Source organism: Falco cherrug, chromosome 2 (assembly GCF_023634085.1).
Source record: "Falco cherrug isolate bFalChe1 chromosome 2, bFalChe1.pri, whole genome shotgun sequence".
NCBI classification, from domain to species: Eukaryota; Metazoa; Chordata; class Aves; order Falconiformes; family Falconidae; genus Falco; species Falco cherrug.
Window position 1 is genome coordinate 83867491 of NC_073698.1, and position 22475 is coordinate 83889965.

The 22475-nt window shown below is 40.9% G+C and overlaps 1 protein-coding gene across 3 annotated transcripts in view; it reads left to right on the forward strand.

The window, feature by feature from the left end:
* SRPX (sushi repeat containing protein X-linked) overlaps positions 1 to 22475 on the forward strand; it is a 48034-nt gene that overhangs the window by 17692 nt on the left and 7867 nt on the right. For 2 of the 3 annotated variants that reach the window (XM_055703143.1, XM_055703145.1), the window contains exons 2-4: positions 10150 to 10209; positions 15409 to 15600; positions 16213 to 16389. In XM_055703143.1, coding sequence (XP_055559118.1) covers positions 10150 to 10209; positions 15409 to 15600; positions 16213 to 16389 — 429 coding nt within the window. The remainder of the gene's footprint in view (positions 1 to 10149; positions 10210 to 15408; positions 15601 to 16212; positions 16390 to 22475) is intronic. The other variant, XM_055703144.1, reaches the window with a different exon arrangement.

The following is a 22475-nucleotide window of genomic DNA, read 5'->3' on the forward strand; positions in this document are numbered from 1 at the left end:
GGCCTAACCTCTGGCTTAGACCACATATGTGCTCAGGATCACAAATATATTATGCAGTATGCAGCTATGGTAGCTGTGTTTTATGTAGAAGTAATGCAGTGTGTTGAAATCTGTTGATTAAGAAATGTATATTTTGTTCAGCTGAATTCATTTACATTTTGGCGTTCATGACACTTTTTGCCCATTCTTTGATGATATTCTGTGGTACTGTGACTGTTCTTGATCATAAAAAGAGATACTGCTATTAGTTTTTTAAATATTATTTATTAAAGACTTCCTTAAGCAAAAATCAAACTCCTCATGGCCTGAACAAAGGAAACATTCTTCTCTAACCTCCTCCCTGTTGGTCTCCTGCTGGCATAAGTAGCTGCCATTCAAAATATTCAGGGACTTCATTCATGCACCTGTCTTTTTGCGGTTTTTATTTTGTTTTGCTGAATTTCAGTTTATTGCAAGATCCTTATCCGGTGGAGCCCATTAAAAGGGAGAGCAAATGCTTTTGGGTCTTCTCTTGCCAGCTTAAAAAATCATGGAAGCTAACTTCTTCCTCTTTCTCTGCACCTAGTTACTTAAATTCGATTTGGCAATGAGTCCTAACAAAAAAAAAAATTAAACCCCCTCACTGGTCATGCTGAAAATTGGCATTTCGTGAGAGCACTGTTCATGTATGTTATGTTCAGATTTTTCCCTTTGAGCCAAGCTCCCAGCTTGTTCCCCATAGCACATGTACTTGATGAATCGTAGTGGTACCTTGTAGGTTGCCCTGTTCAGCAATCAAGGGAATGTGGCTTGTGTGGGACATAAGGAACAAAACCAGGAGATGACTGATATTTCTCTTGAAAATGTACTAATGTCAGCTCCTAAGTATATCTTTATTAGCTTCTTGAGGTGCTTTCCTTCTATACACACACAGAAATCAACACTTTATTTCAATAGTAGAGGCCTTTCATCTGTATGTTTCACCATTTTGTCTGTATTTTTTTAAAAAATAACTTTCTGTTGAAAACCAGCTATATATATGTTTTACAACTCTGAAATTGCATTTTAAGCAAAATTTGATGAAATCTTCACTTCCCACTGAATCATTCAAAATGTCACATCACAAGAGCAAGCCAGAACAAACCAGATTTTCCAGAACTAGGATTCTGGAAATGCTTCATTTGTTTTCATTGAAGGTAAGGACACAAATTTCATGAAGTATATTATTTTTTATGGCTTCAAGTGAAGAATATTTAAAAAATAATTATGCAAGGCCTTTGGTCATTTTATGGGTATACTGCAAGCAGTACTGGAATACACTGCTTATCCTAACACTGAACACATAATTGCAGTAGAAGCAAATGCGTTTGTAGTGGAGCAGGATATCTGCGAGCAGCCTATGACTGCACTAAGATTCCTGGACCGTGTGTGTGTTGGCAAAGATGTTTGTAGCCTATCCTTAAGTCTGCCAGCTCTTCCCTTGACTGCTGCTGTGTTATAGGACTTCTGCCTGGGTTGAGTCAGAGCCACTTGAACAACTTCCACTTTTATTACCAGTCTGGAGGGGGAAAAATAAACCAGAATCGGTGGAAAGTGTTTTGCTTTGTATTTGTTGTATCTAAGATATCTGCATGTGTACATAAAAGAAAGCAGAGTTGAATTGTACTTTACAGAGCTTTCCTGGACTAACACTAACTTCTGTGTCCATGCAGTTTCCATCTCACCACTGATTTTTGAAGAGTAAGCTGCATGAGCATGGCTGCCTATTTCTGGATATGTGACTTCATTGAAATGAATGAGACGCCTTATGCCAGGAGTAGTGCTTTCTTTGTCACACAGGATTTGCCAGCATGTGAAATGAATTTTGTTGTGTTAAATAACTTCTATGTAAAGCGATAGTTTTCTCAACATTTGTAATTAATCTGTTTTGAAACACCTTCATATCTTGGTGTCAGCTGCAGAGTTTCTTTATAAGTCACATTGTGTCACAGATGGCAAGGGAGGGGGTAAGAATTATCTTTTGGGAAAAGAACCTCTGCCTGCATTTTCCTAATCAGATTTGTGATTTCTGTGTAATTGGACAGTTTTATTTCACAAAGCATAAGCTACTGCTGGCATGCAAACTTCAGACATCTCTGACCTCTTTTGAACTTGCTAATTCTGAAGCTTTCTGTTCTGCATTTCAGTTGTGCTTTGATTATGATGACTTTGAAAGAGCTGTTCTTTGATGGAATCTTGTATGAGGCATCTCTCTTGAAGCAAGTTAAAACCTGTGCTGTAACACACGGTGCTTGCATCTTTATCAATACTGAGACACAGTGAATTAATCTGTGTATAGCCCTGAGGGGATCTTCTTGGTATAAGATTACTTTCTGTGCCTGAAAGACTTTATACCTGCAAGGAATAGAAGCACAACAGTGGTGTGGAGCTTGTGAGTGTGCATCGAAGCTCAAATCTGTGCTATGTGTCCTTTTCCATAAATACAGGCAGGGAAATTTCTAAATGTCTCTGGAAGTTAATCATCTGGGCTACTAAACTGTGCATATGATTGTTAACTTGGTCTGGATGAGTGAGCTGTGTTTGGATTCAGGAGCCCTCTACTTCCCAGTTCAGCACTGTTCTTGCTGAATATGAGATTGTGGGGTTTCAGTGCTTTAACTTGCTTTCCCGTGCATTGCAAAGACAGTTTGGACTACTGACTGAGTCAAGCAGGGGACTGAAAAAGTGATGTGGCCAGTGGGAACATCCTTTGAGGAGGGAGGAGGGCAGATGAGATCTTTTGAGTTACTGTGCGTGTTGAACACTGTTTAGTATGAGCAGTTGCCATTAGATTCTCTACATTTTAAGCATGTTCATGAATAACAGTTGCATTTCTGTATCAACTAACCTGTAGGAAGGTTCAAAGTAAAGGAGCATCTGTCTATGTATTAATTGATTTTGCTGACTCTTCCTCTGCTGTTTGTTCTGCTTTGATTTCTGTAACAAAGTTTTGCGTTTGGGTTTTGGTTTTTTTATAGCCTTACAGCCCAGATGCAACAAAACACCTGAGTATACAAATACTGAAATCCCACCGAAGCCAATGGTTTTTAAGCATGAGCTTTGCCGAACTGGGGCATAATGTTAAACCAGTAAAGAATGAGATGAAAAACCTGGCTTTCTATTTTTACTACCATCATAAAATGAGTGCAAATATTTTTATACACAAAATAAAGCCCTCTAATGTGAAGGTCATGACCATTTTTGGTACCTTTTCTACCTCCTCATGTACATCTTCCAGACTTCTGAGGTCTTAGAGTGACCTAGCCCTGCCATAGTGCAAGAAGCACTACAGTCTGCTGCACGTAAAGCTAGGTTTTTAAATTCATATATTTGATCTGGCTTCAGGTACTGTGGAACATAAAACTCTAAGGCAAAGCATCGGAGTCACTAAATCCAGATGTTATAAGCTTATTGGTGGAAACTGACCATCCTTTTCTTACAAACACTTAAACTGATCAGCTGTTTGAATATGGAAGGAATTCCGGAGTGCTCCCCTCTGTTTTGAAGGATAGATAGCATGCGGAATGAATCTTTTCTCTCTTCCCATTATCAACAGTAGCCAGTGACCGTAGACCAGACGAGATGCCATCTAAGCTCATTTAATTCACATTGTTTCCCTGTGTGCAACACACAGTGTCATTACAACTGGGTTTTTTTGTTTGTTGTGGGTTTTTTCCCCACTTTGTTTTCCTTTTGGTTGTTCTGTGAAGTTTGCCATGCAGCTGAAATTGGAAATTATCACTATATTTTTAGGGTTGGTTTTTTTCTGTTCTCCATTTCCCAGCAATGTTCAAAAAGTTGTAAATGCAGTGATCTTTTCTGAAATACATATTTAAGTAAATTTGTTGAATCACTTAGGTTGGAAAAGACCTTTAAGGTTATCAAGTCCAACTGCTGACCTAGCACTGCCAAGTCCACCACTAAACCATGTCCCTAAGCACCACATCCACATGTCTTTCAAATGCCTCCAGGGGCGATGACTCCACCACAATCCTGGGCAGCCTGTTCAAGCGCTTGACAACCCTTTTGGTGAAGAAATTTTTCCTAATATCCAGTTTAAACCTCCTCTGTTGCAGCTTGAGCCTGTTTCCTCTTGTCCTGTCACTTGTTACATGGGAGAAGAGACCGACCAAGAAATTCAGGCCGTTGTAGAGAGTGATAAGGTTCCCCCTCAGCCTCCTTTTCTCCAGGCTAAACAAACCCAGTTCCCTCACTAGCTCCTCATAAGACTTGTGCTCCAGACCCTTCACCAGCTTCGTTGCCCTTCTCTGGACACGCTCCAGCACCTCAGTGTCTTTATTGTAGTGAGGGACCCAAAACTGAACACAGTATTTGAGGTGCAGCCTCACAAGTGCCCAGCACAGGGGCACGGTCCCTTCCCTTGTCCTGCTGGCCACACTGTTTCTGGTACAAGCCAGGGTGCTGTTGGTCTTCTTGGCCACCTGGGCACACTGCTGGCTCACATTCAGCTGACTGTCAACCAAATTAGTGCTATATTTAAGGCTTCAAGCTTCAGTAGAGCATAAACTGGAACATTGACTTCTGCTGATTTTCACAAATTTTACCTCAATTTTTGGTAGTCCTCATAAACCAGGAGCAAACAAGCATGAGAAAAGAAAAAAAAAAGGGGGGGGGGGGGGGTTAAGAAACTCAGTGGTGTAAATTGACAAAATAGTATCACCTAAAAAATATGAGCTTTTGTTAATGTGTTTTGCTGGACTGCAAGTACAGTAGATAGGAAACTCTTTAGTGTGTCTGGTGCTCAACTAGGGAGGAGAGCACCGCTGTTGAGAAAAAAGCCCTTATTGCAGGCTAAATGCTGTAGCCTCTTGTGCTTAAGTGCCTGAACTTGTCCTGTCTCAGGGCAGTACGCTGTAAGAAGTTTCCAATTGGTTTCGTGAACTATATTGTTGTTGTCTATAGCTTGTTTTCATTTGATCCAACTCGAAAGGAGTTAAGAAATGTCTATCTCAGTCCTGGGAAAATGCCTCTTAGAGCACACATTGCTTCCTTTTCTCAATTATAGAGGATTTATAGCACAATAGCGTGTTAAATGCTCATGTACACACCTGCGTACACAGTGTCTGCCTTGGCATCATGTTCTTGTGCCCCAGTTCTGCTAGCAGACCTGCATGGGTGAACCTTTGCAATGGGGAGAGGGGTCCTGTGTGTGTGACCCTCAATTTGCCCATGTGCCATCACTCACATAGCCAGGGGCAACAAAAAATGGAGCACAAGAGTTCTCATTCCCTTTGTCCATATTGGTAATCCCAGTGGCCCTGGTGAAGATCTTACAGTGAATAACTCCACAAAGGTTTATATGCGATCATAGGCTTTGATGTTGTGTTTCTCACTTACTGGTGCTTTGGTTTTCCTTTTCACTTTTTTTTTTTTAATGAAACCTTTAAGTCTTCTACTAGTATTGATTTATCTTTTGTGCATTTTTATTGCCTTGCTGCTGTTTGTCACAATCAAATGATCCAGTGAGAAAATACCTGGTTTCAGGATCAAGATGGTGTGGTTTTATTGTTGTTTGTAGGATCAAGATGCCTAAGCAATTATTGATAGCTCTTCCAGCTCTGGAGACCTTTGAGGTGGTAAGGTAGAATGGAAAGATTGTTTTTCATTTAAAGGTTAATGCCATGTAATATCTGAAAGGTTTTATTGTGGAGGTTACCTACCCATTAGAGAGGTTTTGTCTGCCACAGCCTGAATTGGTGTGCCTGACAAGTGTGGTGAAGTTTGGGATCTTGTTGTCTGGAATAGTGTCTTTCTGTCTGCTTAGTCATCTGTGGTGCACAAAGAGTAATGTACTTAAGAAAGTCAGGGTTTGAGCAAAACTGAGGGACAGCAGAAGTCCTCTTAAAACTTCCTCTGCAATCTGATGGCATCTTTCTTCCTTCCCCGGCTCAGCAAATACCAACAAATTGATTGTCGCTTTTGTGTAGCAATCAAAGTACTCTCCTCCCAAAGCTTTTGCAGACATTAGCAAAAAGACAAAGGGAAGGACGATCAGATCCTAGAAATATAGGAAGTATCTTGCTCAACGCCTGGTTGGCTGTGTGTATTTCATTTACCTATCTTGTATTGTGTGCAGATGTGAATGTGTCACGGTAATCTGTGCTCATTCATGAATGCAGCTATATGCTCTGCTTGCTTCTCTTTCTTCAGCTGACCAAGGCCCCTGGCCAGGACAGCAAATGCTGGGCTGTAAGTGTGGAAATGGAGCCATCTTGAGAAACCGAGAATAGCAGTCTCTACTGAGTGTAGATTGTGGTACTAAAGCAGCGGAGTACTTCATCAGCTGCTTGATGTTGAATGTAAACATCTGTGATCAGTTTTGAGTGGGTTTAGGGTTAAACGAGTAGTCTCCTTCAGGCTGGTGAGACCACTTAAGGAGATACTTGTGTTTTGCTGAATGAGATTTGGCCTGAAGGCTGGCATCAAGACACTTGGAGTGAATTTGGCAACCATAAAACACAGGCAAAACTGATCCTGAAATGGTCTAATTTAGGTTTTGCACAAATAAGTAACTGTTGTGTGTCTCAATGTCCCGTTGGCTTGCTGGTTTGAACACTAAATGTGTTCTCTTAGTAATGAATTCTTCTTGTATGAGGATTTTTACCTTGTCAGAAGGCTTACTGTCATAGCTCCTCCTGCCCTGCCTGGCAGTCATATCCCAGGATTTATTCATTTGGCACAGACTTCTGGGTTTGTGGTGATAGACGCTGCCTATGTGTTTTCTACTATGTTGTGTGAAGTTGCATTAAAACTATGCTCTAATAAAAGGTATGTAAAGAGAAAGCTTTCCTATGCATCCCCCCCTTATAAAAATGTGGTGATTATTTTGTGAATTAAGAAATCTTTTTTCCTAACATAAAGAAAATTGCCTAAGTCCATAAATTAATCTCGTAATAGATCAATCTTAAAATGGAAGTGTTATTTCATGTATTTGGCTTGTCATCTGCTACAACAAAATCCACAGCTGGTCTTTGCAGCAACCTGGTGTACCCTGAACCATGATGCAGGACATCTGTAAAGCAGCTTGTTGTTCTTGTCATTCTTCCTCAAATACCCAGTTTTTATACTGTGGTAATTTTAGCACTTTGAAGGCAGAACAATGCTTTGTCCTTATGTGGCTTGGTAGCTAATTTTGAATGTTTGTGAAGCAGAAATACTTGCTTTGTGGCCAAGAAGATGAAGATGAAACGGCAGATTGCTCAGGGTTGCTTATGGGGTGGCAGCAGTGGGGCATGAGGTGCCAGGTCAGGCCTCGTGGCTGCCGGGACAGAAGCCACCTGCTGCGGTGGGACGGCCTTGCTGCCACGTCAGGTGTGGTAAGGGCAGGTTTGTCAGAGCAGGGGCTGGGGGGTCAGCATGGAGAGAGGCAGGGAGGAGTAGCAGGGACAGGTGTGCCTGGAGACGGGAGAAAATCCAGCACCGCTGGGTGAGGCAGTGCCCAGGGCAGTGCATGGCCGTGTGGTGCATCCTCCCAGAGCCAGCCCATCTCTTCAGGGACAGCCCTCTGGACGAGGCTGGTTCTCCGTGGTGTGGCCCTGGGCTGGCGGACGCTGCCCAGGCGGCCCGTGGTGCTCCCCGGCTTGCGAAGGCCCTGCCAGCCCCGCTGGGGCCCGGCGTCAGCCGGTGGGCTGTCCGTGAGGAGTGAGATCCTGCCAGGGTTGGCGTGACAAAGATCTTTCCCGTGGTTCCCCAAGTTGGACCTGTTGTGGTTATTAACAGTAATGAAACATTGCTTATTAGGAAGGAAACCTGACTCGCTTCTCATTTTGAGCTAGAAAATGAGCTGGAAATGGGAGATGGCAAACTCCCATAAGCAGAGCCTCATTTCAGGGCAAGAGTAGTGAACAGCTCTTTAAGGCCAATTTTTGTTAGCAGACTTTCAAAGGAGCTCATTATTTCTTGTCTAAGGAAAGGTAAGTATGTAAGAGCGCACGTAGCTCTAACATTTACCGATTTTAAGTGCTAAAGTCATTGCATGCTAAAATTTGGTCAATTAAGAGTGGTAACACCAAGATAACAGTTTTATAACCCTCAGACTAAGTAATTACCGAAGAGTATCCCAATTTCTGACAGAATAATTGATGCTTAGAGAGGTGCTTATTTACATATCAAGGTCTTCATGAAGCCCTCAGGGATCACAGCTTGCTCTTTACATTATACAGTCAGACTTCAACAAAGCTTAACATTTTTATGTTGAGAAGTTTCTCAGATGTCAGTGTTTAGGCATCAAAAGTTCAACCACAATAATAAATACAAAAAATCCAGAGAAGTGGCTCCTAAGCGATAGGAAGCCTGTGCTAAATATAAAGCCCTTGCTTTCATGGGAGAAACTGTTTGCAAGTTCGCTTCATCAGGTCCCAGCTCGCAGCCTTCTGAAAATTAGTGAAAGGATTTTCAGTGATAACAACAAGCTTTGATCTAGGCCCAAGGTGAATTATGAGTTTTTTGCTACTTTTATGGTATGTGTGAACACAACTCTCTTGATTTTTCACATGCAGTCACCTAAATGGTTCACAGAGCTGCAGGACTGGTGCAAGATTTTGGTCTGACGTGAAGCACATGTATCTGCCACTTCCCTGTGGTTCCCAGAAGGAGCCACTGAGTACTGCAGGCTGGTTGTGGGTCCTGGCGCTAACGCCTGATGCACAAGTAACGTAGCAAAAAGAGTGATGGGAGGTGCAAAGAGTGTCATCTTTAGACAGTCTGAACCCTTGCAAGCAGTGCTGCGGCTGGTGCTGTGGAAAGGCACTGCCCTTCTGTAGATAGACCCTATGTGCTAAATCTGCTCCCGTGGAGCAGCTGTAGGTATGTGGGCTGGGCTTCTGGGTATTCCTGAGGCTGGTAGATTAAGAAGTAGAGTTTCACTGGTTTCTGGGCAGTTTATTTTGGATTTTCTAAGAAGTGGAATCTGCTGACAGATGGTGACAGTTATGCTGGAGAGGCAAATGTTGTTTGGGTAACTCTTTTATCCTTATGCTAAGTCATCCTAACCATTAACATACCTTTGTTTTGATTTCTGCAGAAAAACTGTGTGCTTTGCACATGAAATGAGTAGCTTATTGAGGTGTCTAAATTATCTAATTTAGCATAACTTTAAGCTGCAGCTTGTAGAGAACATGGTCTCAGACCTCAACAAATAGTGATGAAGTATCCCCATAGCTGTAATTCAAGATACCATGCGTGAGAAGCTCCTGTAGCATCGTGCTGAGCCTCTTTATTACCTGCCTATTGCATGCAAGGTTTTGAGAAAGGTTTCTCGGAGGGGAGATTTGTATGAGCCCTTCTTGGAGAGGACTTACCTAGAATTGAGACTAGACTTTATGCTCTGAAGCTGCTGATTTTAAATAAATGTCACTTAAGGATATTATGAAGGCTGTCTTTCAGGCTGCCATATTTGTTGATGAATTACTTGAATGGTGGTGCTCCAAATGGTTTCTGTTTTTTATAAAGCAGTTTCTACCTTTATTTTAAGCTTTTAACTATTGGAACAGGTTTTTTAAAGTACAGAACTATACTATGTCTTTATTTTGAACAACCCCAGAAGATGCTTGATACCAAACTGTGTTTTTGAGTTGAGTGTAACTTGTGTTTGCAGGTAATGTACCTCCATGTTTTGTTCTTGGTATGAAGATCATGCAGGCTGTAAAAGAGGACTGTACTTCAGTTATGCATATTTTACTGCTGCTGTTTGGCCTGATGGCTGTTAACAGCCACTGACACTATGGAACCACTTTATAGTGAAACTTTTGAAGTGCCCCTTCATCTGTACCTCCTCTGTTCTCTATGCTCAATAGATCATCTTCAGGGTTGCTGGGCTTTCCATAACAGAGGAGGTGTGACTTGACATGTGCAACATGGCATGGCACAAAATTGCTTCAGGAGCAGTGAGAGAGATTTACTATTATGCTTGATTATAAAAAAAAAAATTCCCCCTTCCAAATTCACTATAAACTGGCTCTGCTATGAATCTGAGCTTTAGAGAAGCCCGCGCTGATGGCATTGCATAGATTATTGCATCCTAATCTTGCATGTCTTTTCGCAAAGCTTTCTTTTATTCTTAATTTTTATTTCCTTTCTTGCTGCGGTTTTTTTCTCTATTTTGTATTGTAGGATCGGGATATTCGCCCCTTGAAGATGATGAAGATGTGTATGCACGCAGTAGATATAAAGGTGAATGCTTTGCTTATGTGCTAAAGAGGATCAGCTGATTGCTGAGAGAAAGCTTCGTTCATTTTCTTCTAATGGATTATAAAATCTTGGTGATCCATGGGTTTTCTCATGGATTTTTAGATCAAGATTTACTTTCTACTTGGAAGTTAGACCAAGTACTGATCACCACTCTTTTATGCACCTGAGTAAGTAACTTTTGCACTGCCTTTGCTCTTGGAAGATCAGGTTGCTAAATCATGAAAATCTAGGAAGAGCTGCTCTTTCTTCTTCATACATCCTAAAATAACCATCAGTGATAAGCTGACTCAGAACCTAGGCCTGCTGATGGTAATGTGTAGAAGCACATGAAAGAGAACTTGATTTTCATGACTGTTTTTTTTCCCCCCTCCCATAAAACTGTTCGCATTTCAGGTTCACCTCCTACCTGAAATGCCAAGTGAAGTGTGTTTATCAAATGAACATGTGCATTCCAAAAACTAATTATGTAGCTGGATGAATGAGTGAATGGACTGACATGTTTATAAAGCAAATTCAGGTTTTCTTCCCTATTCTAGAAGATTCTGCCATTCAGCAAGACTAAGAAGGTTTTTGCCACTACCAGTAAATCTTCCATTTACTATGTCCGTTTTCTTAAAAAGTCTGCTTCTCTCTCAGTACCCTTTTCCTCTGCCAGAATCCCTCAGAAGCCTAGCTGGTAAAGAAACTCAGCATTTAATTTGTCAATATTTAATTGATAACTGCATTTCTTTTTAGTAAACTAATCTGTGGATGTGCTAGCATTGTAATCATTTGATTACTTGAAAATACTGGGCATTGGTGTCTTGTACATTATTGATTCTCTGCAAAGAATCAATGGGCCTTATAAGAGGTAAGTCATAAAGTAATTCAGACATTTATGAACAACAAAAAGGAAAGCACAGATGTTATGGCTATGTTGCTGTTTTCATAAATGTCTTACGTTCCTCCCAGTAAAATACTTCAGTATAAAATTTTGCTTTGAAACACATGCAGAAATATTTCTCTAAAACTTTATTTAGGTAAACTAATTTTTCTTTGCTTTTTAACATGTAATGCTCCGCAGACACATAGAAAAAGAATTCCAGAGATCATGAAGGTAAATCAATGCCAATTCATGCCAGGGCAGGCAAGTAGTTAAAATGTGGATTCTGTATAAATTCCTTTTATATGGTGATCCAAAATGGATTATACTGTTGTCAGCCAAAATGTCACCAGGTTAAGTGAAACATAATGACTCATTCATGCAGATATTAAAAACTGCCCTGAGTTTGGAAGCGCTACTGCCAAATGTTGAGGATCAGACAATGTGAATCTAGGACTATGGAGTAGAAAAGGCTACTCTTCATTAGCATACTTATTTAAGTTGGTATTGGGGGGAAGGGGATGGGGAAAGACAAAGCAAGGAAAAATGGGCTGAGTGGCTACATTCAGAGCTTCTCCTTGTATGTGCAGTCTAGCATTTTGGGTATGGCCCATTGCTCAGCAAATAAAACTTTCCAGTAACAAATAACTAAATGAATTTTCTTAACTGATGTTAACATATGTAAGCAGCATTGGGTTTTTCTTTGCACACATACTTATTAAGCCGTGCATGCAAGCACACAAATTTGTCCTCTTTGGCATCTGCAAACAAACAAAACGTTGCAGTTTATTGGGGGGTGGGGGGGGGGGGGGGGTGGGGCGGAGCAGGGCGGCCAGGCAGGGGGAGACAGCCTCCTACCAGACCCTTTTGTCTTTATCTGGATGTTTTTCAACTTGCTCAGCTTTTCAGAGAAAAGAGACTTCTGTGCCCACAGCATTTCTAAAGGATTGTTTCCCTTCCTCCATGGTGAACCCTCAGCTCAGTTGGCTGATGTACCAGCAAGCAACAGCACAGCTGGTCACTTTGCATGCTGCTTGTGAAGGAATTGTTCAGCTGAGGCTGGTGTTTGAACAGGACTGAGGAGCTGGGGGAAACAATGCTCTAGAAAGTGCTTTCCTTCCTGCCACTTGGCATGGCTGTCTCAGATCGTATTTGGTGAGGCAGGGCTTCCCAAATACAGCAGTTCTTGTGTTCATCACAGCTCTAGTGCCACTGCTCTGATAATCCTAATTTTTAACATGTTTTATTAAATACTGTTGTGATCAAACGGTAGCCCTAGCTATAGAGGCAACATTGTGGCTTCAACCATTTTTGCTTTCTGCCTGTTTTCCAGTGGTTTCAAACACAGGATTGAGTAATGCAGGTTGTTATATTGCTGAGGAATAGCGCAGACTTTCTATTAAACAGGAAAACAGTACATAGGTCCTGGTACCTAAAAATTCAAATTTCAGGTAAGTGAACCGAGCCCAGCACAAATGGTGAAGCTCCAGAAGAGGTGCCTGGGAAACCTGTATTTTCATTCTTATTCCCAAAGTCTTCAGGATCATGGCTGGCTGATCTTGTCTTTGAGGCAGGGAACAGCCTATGTGACCTCTCAGGGCCCCACCCCGCCCTAATATTCCATAAATACTCCATGTAGCTGCTTAGCCTTTGAAAACCAGTATGTGCCTTCACTTAAACAAACTTTGATCTAAAACTCTCTTGTGTTGTTTGATGTGCTTTCAGACACATAAGCTTTTCAAGTTAGCTGGGTTTTTTTCACTGATATCAATTGGTCTAAACCCAGCTATTTGCCCCCTTATAAACCCTGCCTCACCCACTTTCTTCTAATCACGTTCAGTTCTACAGTAAGCATAATAATGTTTTAGATCAAACAGATGTTCCTCCTAAGCTCTTCAAGTGCATGCATCCAAAAGCATGTCTGGTTTTGTTTTTCTTTCTGACAGTATCCTTTAGTCCAGTAAAAGATGTATTACCCCTCCCTAGGAGCCTTGCTTTGTTTCTCTCTGTAGACCACCGTAGCTGTAACAACACATTTTCCATTTGCGCATTAAACTGCATTTGTTAGCATTTATTTTAAATGTTATAAACGGTTTTTGCATGTATTGGAGAAATACAAAAATAAGCATGTCACAGTACAATATGACTGCTTCAGAAAAGGACTAGTTTAGAGGAACATACTTTTGGTCTAGTCAAAAGCTTGACAGTTAGTCTCTGATTTTAGTCCTCAGATGCTATTTTTGCTGATTCAGGACCAGCACAGCAAAATGTAGGTGGAAAATGTAGTTTCCATTGGGAAAGTGTAAATATGTCCTAGAGACATTGTATGCTGAATGTAAATATCTCATATACGAGAAATAGGCCATATTGATCTTTATTTATGTGTGAAGCTGGTCCAAATCGTGTAGAAAAATGCACATCATAACTACAGCTATTAAGAGCTAGAAGTGAACATCTGCCAGAGATGATCTAGAAATTATTTTTAAATCTCTCCTGTGATTTTGTAAGGATGAAGAGTAAAAGTTTTGTTTTGTTTGAGTTTTTGTTTTGTTTTGTTTGAGGTTTTTTTGTCTTTCTTGCAAACTTTCTTGCAAACTTCAAAAGCTTTGTCATGTGCCTCCTGCATGTCACACAATTTCAGGACCTGTCATCTTTCTCTTTTTGCCTTGCAATCCCTCCCTCCCTCTTGCCATGTCCTTTTCAAATCTTGGAGCTGAAAATGGGCAGGCTTAGTCACTCCTTGTGTAGGAAACTCCTCCTGAAAAGCTGCCGGCTGCAGAAAAAGCATGATTTTCTTGGTGCACCCTGTTGTCAAAGCTAAATAAAGATTTTGAAGCTTTGGCTGGGAAGGGGAAGTCTCTGTTTGATACAGCAGCCATCAGTATCACAGTACGGTGTTAAATCCTCACAAGCAGACAGTACCCATACCCTGAGTATTTCCAAGTGTAGCCCTAACCCATTATTAAAGTTTCAGGTTTACGTGCATGTTTCCCTTTTTCCTATGAGTTTGGTAGGAGCATTAGCCATGAGAAGTCCCAGCCAAATTCCAGTTTTCCTCCAACTCGGCAGATCCATCTATGTCATTGTCCTGCATCCAGGGGAAACTAGAAGGTGGTTCTTGTACGCCAGGCTACATTTCCATGATACTTCTTTTGAGGTGAAGAATATCACACATGAAGTCCAGACCTTTTAGAACATTTAGAACTGAATTTAAGTTTCTGCAGCTTGAGTTCCCTTTTCTGAATGTGAGCTAAGCATGTAGTATGCTTGTGAATGAACATCAACACACTCCAAAGGATTTGACAGTAGGAGGTGTAGGGGTTTGTGCTGTCAAATGTATGCATTGTGCCTGAATGCTTGTTGCCCTAGGAAGCTACAAATTACTACCAGAAAGACAGAAATAAGAACAGATTTTTTTTGAAAGCTCTTCGCTTAGTCTGTTGGATTGCATACTTGCCTTCAGATTTCATCATGGCAATGGTATCGTGTTCATTTGCTGGTAGAAGTTATATTGTGTTGGCAGTATAAAGAGTATTTGAGTGTTTCAGTGTGGCACTTTGGAACTGCTGAGAACAGCGAGGGAGCTGCCATTCTTGCACACTTCACAAATTTCAGTTCAGGCTCAACCCTGGGTGCTAACTTGGAAAGTAACTTTGCAAAATTGGAGCTGTACTTAAATTCTGAACGGTTGTTCTGACAGGTGGAGGGTACGTACAGACAAGCTTGATGTATTGGCAATATGATTTATTTAAGTTGCATCCCTTCTAAACTGTGCGAGAGCTTGAACTATCAAAGACTTCAGCCAAGGCAATGTCCTTTACTGCACAAATTATTACAGAAGATTTTTTTTTTTAATGGGCAGTAAGAGCTAAGAGTTCTAAAGATGACAACTACAGCTAGACCAAAGGTGTTCCTAATGCAACCTTTTGTTACCAAAGGGAAGTTAAATGTATCCATTTAAAAACAAGAGGGGAAAAAAGGTCTGGTTGTCATCAAACTGTCCACATGGTGGCACGCTTATTCCACGGACAAAAAACCATAGCCCCCCCACCCCCACCCCCACGCCTGGATCTAACGGCTACAGTCTTTAATATTTGTAATAAAAAAGGTCTGCCAGTCTTTGAAGGGCTGACCTTCTGATGTATAAGACTTAGTGCAACTTGCTGCAGTGTTACTTCTCCACTTTGAGGACTGGTGGTTTTTAAATAAAACTTTTCCATTTCTTCTCTCTGACCTTGAATAAAGTAAGTGATTTTATATTCCTGTCTGACCTTTTACATTTTGCAAAGTACTATGTGTGGTTTTTTGTTCTGTGCCAGAAACACCGTGGTGCTCCCCCATTAAAGTGAAACATGGTTATGCAAACTGCAGGACACCTCAAGGGGAATATTACAAGAATGTATTGGGAACAAGGTGTGATATTCGCTGTCAAAAAGGCTACGAACTGCATGGCCCTCAGCAGCTAATTTGTCAGTCAAACAAACGCTGGTCTGGGAAGGTGCTGTGCAAACGTAAGTAGCTATGAAATCTGTGTGTGCAGCTTGCACCGCAGGTTCAGCAGACAATAAACTCTTATTTGCCTTTGAAACAGTGATCTTTAGATTGTTATTGGTATTTTAGACATTGGCAATGTACTTGGATATGTAGATTGGCTTACGGTTGAGAATCTTACCGTGGTGCATGGCATGATAAGTATCATGAGTGGTACGAATACTCCTGGCCGATAGGGAATGTTTTATGACTGGGATTTTAATTTGTGGGAATAGTTTTATGACAGAGTCATAAAGCTGCTTTGGAGTATTGTCCATCTTGGATTTTATAAGTTGATGCAATTTGTATCAGGGGTCTAAATGGGCTCTTGCAGTAAAACCTTTTCTGAGAACAGACAAATAGGTACTCGTGATCTTTTTCTAACACAAATATTGTGTTAGACCACTGATGTGTATGTAAAGTTAAATTTGAAATGCGGCTAATAAGAATCCCATGAAAAAACTCATGTGGAACATGACTTTCTCCCACTTGTCATTTGCTAGCTGTGCCTTTATTTCTGTGTAATACTCCATACTCACTTTACTCTAAAGGTGGGGTAGCAGGTTTCCAGAAGTCTTTGTTTTCTGTTCCAGAAAAGCGCTGCCCCACCCTGTCCATGCCGACCAACGGGGGCTTCAAGTGTTTAGATGGTGCCTACTTTGGCTCAAGGTGTGAGTACTACTGTTCACCAGGATACCAGCTGAAAGGTGACCGTATAGTAACGTGCATGGACAACAAAGTTTGGAGTGGCCGACCAGCATCCTGCGTTGGTAAGTGGGACGGTTGGTCTGCATCCCAGAAAGTGTACATCTTGAGGTACCTGCTGGTGCCCAAGTCCTCCAAGTAAATTGCAAATTGCTTATGTTTTTTTAATTCAGGTCCTGGGTAGAAAAAGCAACTGTCCTTTTTGAGGAAGCAGAGAACCATCTTCCAGGGGATACAGAGCATTCTCTGTCAGTTAGTACTTTCATTCCCAAGTAACCATCTTCCTTACACACAGGCTATCAGCTCCAAGCATTATCACTTTAATAAAGATGAGGCTGGTGTAAATGGTTAGTGCTTTACAATGCTTATAACAGCCTTCACTGATCTCCTGGGTGACTGGCTGGTAGTCTGTAATTACTGTGCTGCTTGCCTAGCATGTTCTCTATGCTGGAGTCTGTCCTGCTCTCTGCAGCTTACTGAGTTGCAGGTTTGGAACTAAACTCTTTGTCTGACTTGTTGCTTTTCTTTCTTGAGATCATGGTCTCCAAATATATCCATGGAATATGAATGGATTGTAGTTACCAGCATGGTTGCAGTAAGCCTAAACTAAATTTCAGCCTAATTCACATTAGTTATGTGAGCAATATTCATTACATAGTCAGCGGTTTCCTGGGAACCTCAGCTGGAATAACTGTTTTTATATACATAAATCAAAAGAGAGATAAACAAATATTGAGATTCAGCTTTCCTACTAATGAGATTTCAGCAGATAGTGAAGTCTCAGCTGCTACTCTTGTTTCTGGGAAGTCTCTGATAAAAGCTTCAGCAGCCACCCACAAAGAAGTGTATTTTTTTGCCATCTGAATTGGCTACCGTGTGGGTGGTGGAGTATTTATGCTCAGTGTTTTCTGTGTACAATAACTTGGTTTTCCTCAGAATGCCTGTGGCTCAGTCTAAGTTAGCAAATGGCTTTGGAGTCGCTCCACTGTGGCCTGACGTTCGTAGAATTTTGTTCAGGTTTCCTGTTACTCGATGTTGTACAAATGTAGAAGTGAGCCTGCTGCTTTGATCAAGATTGTTTATGGTGTCTCTTGTTTTTATTTACAAAAAACAAAAGCCTTCTCCTTCTCAGTGGTGTGGGCAGAGGAAGAAAAACAAACCCTTTTAAGTTTGGGAATGATAAAATGTTGTACTCTGTATTTCCTGGCACTTGCAGAACCTCATCTGTTTGCAGTAATGAGATGTTTATTACAGAGGATGCTGTCTGGCAGAGTAGAGTAAGCAAGTATTTCTTCAGCAAAAAAAGAGGCTAAGTTAGCACTAATGTTTCTTTTTGGGACCAGAAATGCAGGATAGTTGTTACGCAGGTTATTGCAAGTCCCAAGTAACCCGGTAAAAGTAATACTATTATTTCAGTGCTGATAGTACTACATAGTATGGAGAAGACCCCTTCAAACCTTGTGTGCACACAGTTCCTGTGTGCAAATAGTGAATTGTGCAGTTAGCAAACTGTTTAATAATGTGTGCTGGTATCTTTTGACCTTTTGATAGGTAGGATTTTTTTTTTTTTTTTTGGCAAGACACGACTCTAAAAGTATGATGCAGTTTGCAGTTGAACACATATCCCTTACCGTAATTCAGTAGTTACAGAAGCTTCATCAGTGAACTGCAGCCTACAAAAGCTTACCAGTGGCCAGGAGAGAACTGGCTGAACAGCTCGCTTTCAGCTGAAAAGTAAAATTAAGCTGAGGGGAGCAATGAAATGCAGGTGAAGAGACTGGTTTATTTCTTACCTTAGCATATAAGTCATTAGTTGCACTGTGCTCAGCAGGGATGTTACATGTGATCATAGACGTGGGCTGGTAAAGTTCATGTCATTGCCAATAGGTGGGGAAGTATCCTGGGGACACAACAGCTATTTGGCATCAAGTATGGCAAAGATACTACAGACCCAAATTTATAATCCTCTTGAAAACAAGGGGATTTCCTCTACCCTTTTGTACTGCAGTTGCACGGCTTGGCATTTTTGCACAAAACTGTGTGGGGTTTTCAGTGCAGTAGCAAAGATCCATGTAAAGAACGGCATAAGGCTGATGTCATTGATGAAACAGGTATTCATTAAAAGGGGGGAGAAAAAGATATTTTTAAAAAGAAAATTAGGTATGTTTTAGCAGTTGCTTACAGAAGCCCTTACAGTGAGTATTCCATCCTAACAAAGCAGACCGTCTTGTTCCCTGTCCCCCTGCTGTGAGAGGAAAGATATCCTTCATGTTTCCGAAATAACTTTGATTAAAAAAGATCAATGTACAGCTGCTTTTGGTTATCAGTTAGCTAAAAATGCCAGTACTCACTTGAGTAATGTTTCTATTATATCCTTAATGCACTGTAACATAGATTGAAATAAGTATTTTCCTCTAGAAGATTGAAGAATGTCACTGTCTTTTCTTCTATAAAGGTTTAATTTTCCTGCTGATTTAATAACAGAGGTTGTGGTAAACGGCTGTCACTGTGCTAAGTCATCGTCTTGTCACATCCTAAGTCTGTACCGATAGGCAGTTAACTAACAGCTTCCAACTGTGGATGTCTGAAATAAGCTTTGCACTCTGAGTCATTAATTATACAGGCCCTGATAATGGAATTTTGAAATACAGAGCAATTCTTTGTGGAGGGGATTGGGGAGTGCAGGACAATGTTTTTCATTCCCCCTTTTCATGATTTCCAGTCTCTGCATCTCTTTATGCTTTTGACACAGACTAATGTTTTGAATTAACTTCCAGCCATCATTTAATGTCATCAGAAATCGGTAATACCAATGTATTAATGTAGCAGCAGACCATTTACTTGACCCATACAGCCTCTTAAATAAGCAAGCAGTGAGCATTCAGTACCATCCTTCTGTTTCTTTCCTCTTGTCATCCCAAATTCACAAGCAAGTAAATGTAAACCGTAACAAATTATGAGAAGGGCAGTTAACAAGCTCTTTAAATTTTGTTGACATTGTTAATATGGCCACCCGCAGAAGTATGTTTAAGACATAAATAAAGAAATCTAAAACCTATTTGAAAACTTCATGTTTTTCACCACAAAGTTCAAAAGGCTGCTTTAAAATTCAGTATTCCACTGCTGACCTCCAGATGCCATGTCTGTAGTGCTGCTTCCCCACGTGGCGCCAGAGTACCAGTTGCTGCTGCCAAGTAGCCAAGAAAAGCAACAGCTTACAAGAATGTGGCTGAATGGCACCACATTTTTTATGAAAACTCAAATTCTCTGCCTACGATTTTAACCTCACGGGCAAGATCCACCTGTTTAATACATAACCCAGCTAAACAGCTTAAATAAATGCGCTTGGCTTTTCAGCAGTGACACTAGTAAAAGCATAAGATGAGCTGTATGGGGTCAGATAACCTTGCATCATGTCCTGGCTCCAACTCTGGCTAGGAATACTTACTAAGCAAGAGAGTCTGACAATCTGGTGCTTCCAGGATGGCTTTTCTCTCTGATAAAACCTCCTCAGCAGTCGTGAGTTCCTCTGTTGGGGTTTGTTTTGGAACCAGTTTAATTTTCTGACCTGCAGGTTGGGCATCTTGCTCACATCATACATTTTGTTGAAGGTTTTTTGCAGGGTTGTTTCAGTTTTGTCACTTATGCATTTGCCTGTTCTCTGGTCACCTTCTTTGCATTTAAACGGGTTGGGTTGGTTTTAGACCAGTCTTCCTTCTGCAAGCTGTGGCCAAGGTGCTTAACGTGCTGTAGATTGGCTGCAACTTTGTACAAGGACATAAGGAAAAGACCTGAGCATTCTTTGTTTTAAGGCATCCCAGTGGCCACTGCAGTTAAAGAGCCTCTTTGGTAGACAGCTGCTTTCTCTTGGTCTGTTTCAAAGCAGAGTTATTCTGGTAGGGTTCATTTAGTGCCTATTGAATGCTAAGAGGCAGCTGAAATGACCAAAGAAAAAATCTTTTCCAGGAATTTTTAAATCCAGCTAAAAAGGCTGCCTGACCCCCGGGTGCTTGGTGAGTTGGTTCCCACAGTAACTGTATTGTTTGTCTTTACGATGTGGAAGTCCAAGCTGGTTCGTGCCAACCAGTCTTCTTTGTACTAAATAGTGTAATTAGCTTTCCGTTTAATTAAATGCTTAAAACACTGGGTCCTTAAATGCTGTTCTGTCTTTTATTCCAGCATCATTTATTTAATGTATACTGTCCATAGCACAGCGGTGAGCTGTCGCCACAGTAAACTAACTAGAGCCAGAACCAGCCTTGGTGAGACTGGGTTATTGACTGGGTTATTTCTTACCTTAATTCAGCTACACTGGGGGGTTATTGAGAGCTACGTGGTTTTGTAGAGGAGGGCAGAGCTCTCACTGACTGCAGTGTGAGCAGGTTTCCACACATAATGGGAAGGTACTCTAAAAATGATGGAGTGAATAAGAGATGTGAGGAAAGGAGACAAAGTGCTACCTACAGCCAGAGTACTTGAAAATCCTGCTCATTTGCATATGTAGCAGATGAAAGAAGGAGGAGTGAATGAATTTACAAAATGAAACAGTTAAAGAATTCATAAAGAAGTAGTGAAGGGTGTTCCTGTAAAGTACAGGAAGCTTCAAAAGCTGTTTAGCGGATTCAGTTGTTCATTTGTGATTGCTCCACTCCCTGTAGTGGGAACCCACTCTTGCTAGCTTCACCTTCCAGTAGGATCTACAAAGAAATCAACAGTTCTCCTCCCAATAGTATAGGAGGAAGGAGATACATTTTCATTGTTTAATTACCAAAAAAATCCCACAAAAAATAGCTTTTGTAGAAGGTAATTTGCAGTATTCATGATGTTTTCTGAGCAACTTCAGTACGACGTTTACTTGCCTGTGTCTCCCTGACTCCTTCATGTGCAAAATTAAGACATGAGCTCTTCCTATGGAAATGCCTCACAAAGCTGCAGGGGTTGGAGGAAAGCTCTACAGAAGAAACAGAGAGAAGCTAGTTTTCGAGGATCCAAAGTTCTTGGAATCCTGTTAAAAGTTTGAAGGGGCGGGGCTGCACTTGCCCTAGTTAAACTTGTAGAATATGAGGGTCTATGAAATCGTTTCATATATTTGATGCTTTATAAAGACCTAAATGGTTTTTCATTGTTTTTTTTTTATTTTTTTTATTTTTGAAAGCAAGCCAGATTGTGCTTTATATCTACCCTGCAAATGAAAAGACAAGGCCTGCCATCCTTGAAATCTAAGCAGTGTTTTAGGGATTGCTTTCTATTTGCAGGTAAAAAGCAGTCCTGTCTCTGTTCATTTTTAAAGCCGGTATATGACTCCATGGATTTAGTCCTCATTTTAGACATAACCCAAGACATGGTCAAAAACCTGAGACTAAGCTATTAAATGTAGATTTTTTCAATTAATGATTGTGATTGTATTTGGTTGGCCCACGCATTTTTGTTATGCTGGCAGGATTGGCAATGAACATGGCTGAAGACAAGTAGCTGTGCATCACCTTTATCATCCATCAGGGTCTTTTATCATTCCTACTGTTCCTTTACTCCTGAGTAATAATCACAGTGTTCTGGTAGCAGTTAAACCAGCTTTCCAAATATACTGGTCTACTTTTTGTTTTGTGTTACCTGTAAGGCATTATTATAAGAATTATTCAAAAAAAATCAAATGCAGCAGCAATTCTCTGCAAAGTGACAATTGTGTCAGTCTTCTGTTGTTTCTCTTTTTGCCATTATTGCAGGAAAAATAACCAATGTGCAAAGTTAGCATGCAGAGAGAGATTTATGTTCAGTATACTTTTAAAATGTTCTTAATCACAGTATCTACCACACAGGTGAACAAAGAAAGGAAGAGCAGATAAATAGAACATCCAGGCTCCTGGGGTACATCTTGGGTAGCCCTCCTTAGAGCTTAGGGTTAAATATATGTCCATTTGTTGACATTGCTTTTTAACTGGGGACTACTATGTAAAGAAATTTACAATAAATACTTTTAATTAACTTTTTACATTGCAAGGCGTTGATCATTGTCATCTCTTACTCTTCTTACAAAAAGGTGAGAAGCACAGGCTCCACATGCCTTGGCTGGGATGGCTCCAGTGTTGAGGAGGCCAGCTGAGGGTGGTCCTGGGTTAGGCTGACAACAGGGCAAGAGCTGTGAAGAAAATGC